Source organism: Tupaia chinensis, unplaced genomic scaffold (genome assembly GCF_000334495.1).
Source record: "Tupaia chinensis unplaced genomic scaffold, TupChi_1.0 Scaffold000178_1, whole genome shotgun sequence".
Taxonomy (NCBI): domain Eukaryota; kingdom Metazoa; phylum Chordata; class Mammalia; order Scandentia; family Tupaiidae; genus Tupaia; species Tupaia belangeri.
Genome location: NW_006159653.1, coordinates 2,136,610 through 2,137,860, shown reverse-complemented (window position 1 = coordinate 2,137,860; position 1,251 = coordinate 2,136,610). Strand labels below are relative to the sequence as shown.

Below are 1,251 nucleotides of genomic sequence, written 5' to 3'. Positions count from 1 at the left end.
TGTGTGTATGTCTGTATGTGTGTGTATGTGTGTGTGTCTGTGTGTACGTCTGTGACCGTGTGTACACGTCTGTGACCGTGTGTACGTCTGTGACCGTGTGCACGTCTAGGGTGGTGGCTCCAGCCACCTCGCAGCCTGCTCAGCCTCGGCATCTTCCAGGCACCGGTGTGCAGTGGCGAGACCTCCTGAGTCCCGTCAACGTGGATGACGACCTCTGCTTTGGGCAAGTGCTGGGCATGCTGCTGCTGGACGCGGTGCTCTACGGCCTGGTGACCTGGTATGTGGAGGCCGTCTTCCCGGGGCAGTTCGGCGTGCCCCAGCCCTGCTACTTCTTCGTCTTGGTGAGTCTGCGCCCGCTCCTCACACGCTGCGCCTGTCCTGTGCACAGGGCCCTTGGGAGAGGTGCAGCAAGAGACGAGGACCTGCCATCCCGAGGTGGAGGGGCTGCGGGTGGCAAGTGCCTCCACCCCAAACAGGCACCGTCCCCTCCTGGTTGTAGAAAGTACTGTGGGGGGGACGGTGCTCCAGAGCAGCAGCTGCCGCCCCACAGTCACACCCGTGAGTGCTGGCACAGGCCCCGCCCGGAGCCACCGCTGCGCACGCCGCCTGCACTGCTCTTTCTGTTGTTTTCCCAGAGGGCATGTGTGCTTGCAAGAGAGAGACAGAGACACGGGGGGTGGGGACAGGGGGAAACACCCCAGTAGAGCACGGTCTCCCTTTCTCCATCCCGTTGGGATTTGGGGGACATATGTACACGCTCCCAGCTTTCTCCAAGCTGCTGGGACCAGGATTTGAACCATTTGGTTGGCCGTGAGAGATCCAGCCCCCTTAACCACTCAGCCGGGGCTGGTCCATATTGTGTATTTCTTCAGTTCTCCTGCTCGTTTTCTGACATGCAGCACAGAGATGTGCATTGACACAGTGGCTTTGTTCTGTAAATGGGGGTCACATTGTAAAAGAGGTTTGAAATTTGATTTTTTTTTAGAGGTTTTTGCTTTAGGGTGTGTGAACCTACTGGAGGGAGAGACAGAGACAGAGTCAGTGAGAGAGACAGTGAGAAATCAGCCCCGGGAATGGCCACACTGCACTCCCTTCTCCTCCACTGTCCTCCCAGGGGCTTGCACGTGCTTGTACATGTGCCTGGCATGAGTTCAAGCCCCCGAGCTGGGATGCAAACCACAGTCAGCCATGTGGGGGTCCGGCAACATAACCGTTATGCCATCTGCTGACCTCAACACTTGATTTTTTTTG

At 57.8% G+C, this 1,251-nt stretch overlaps 1 protein-coding gene across 1 annotated transcript in view; it reads left to right on the top strand.

The window, feature by feature from the left end:
- ABCA3 (ATP binding cassette subfamily A member 3) overlaps positions 1-1,251 on the top strand; it is a gene marked incomplete in the record, with an annotated part of 50,353 nt that overhangs the window by 24,918 nt on the left and 24,184 nt on the right. Inside the window, 1 exon segment of the mRNA XM_027770991.1 lies at positions 160-341. Within this exon segment, the coding sequence (XP_027626792.1) occupies positions 160-341 (182 nt within the window).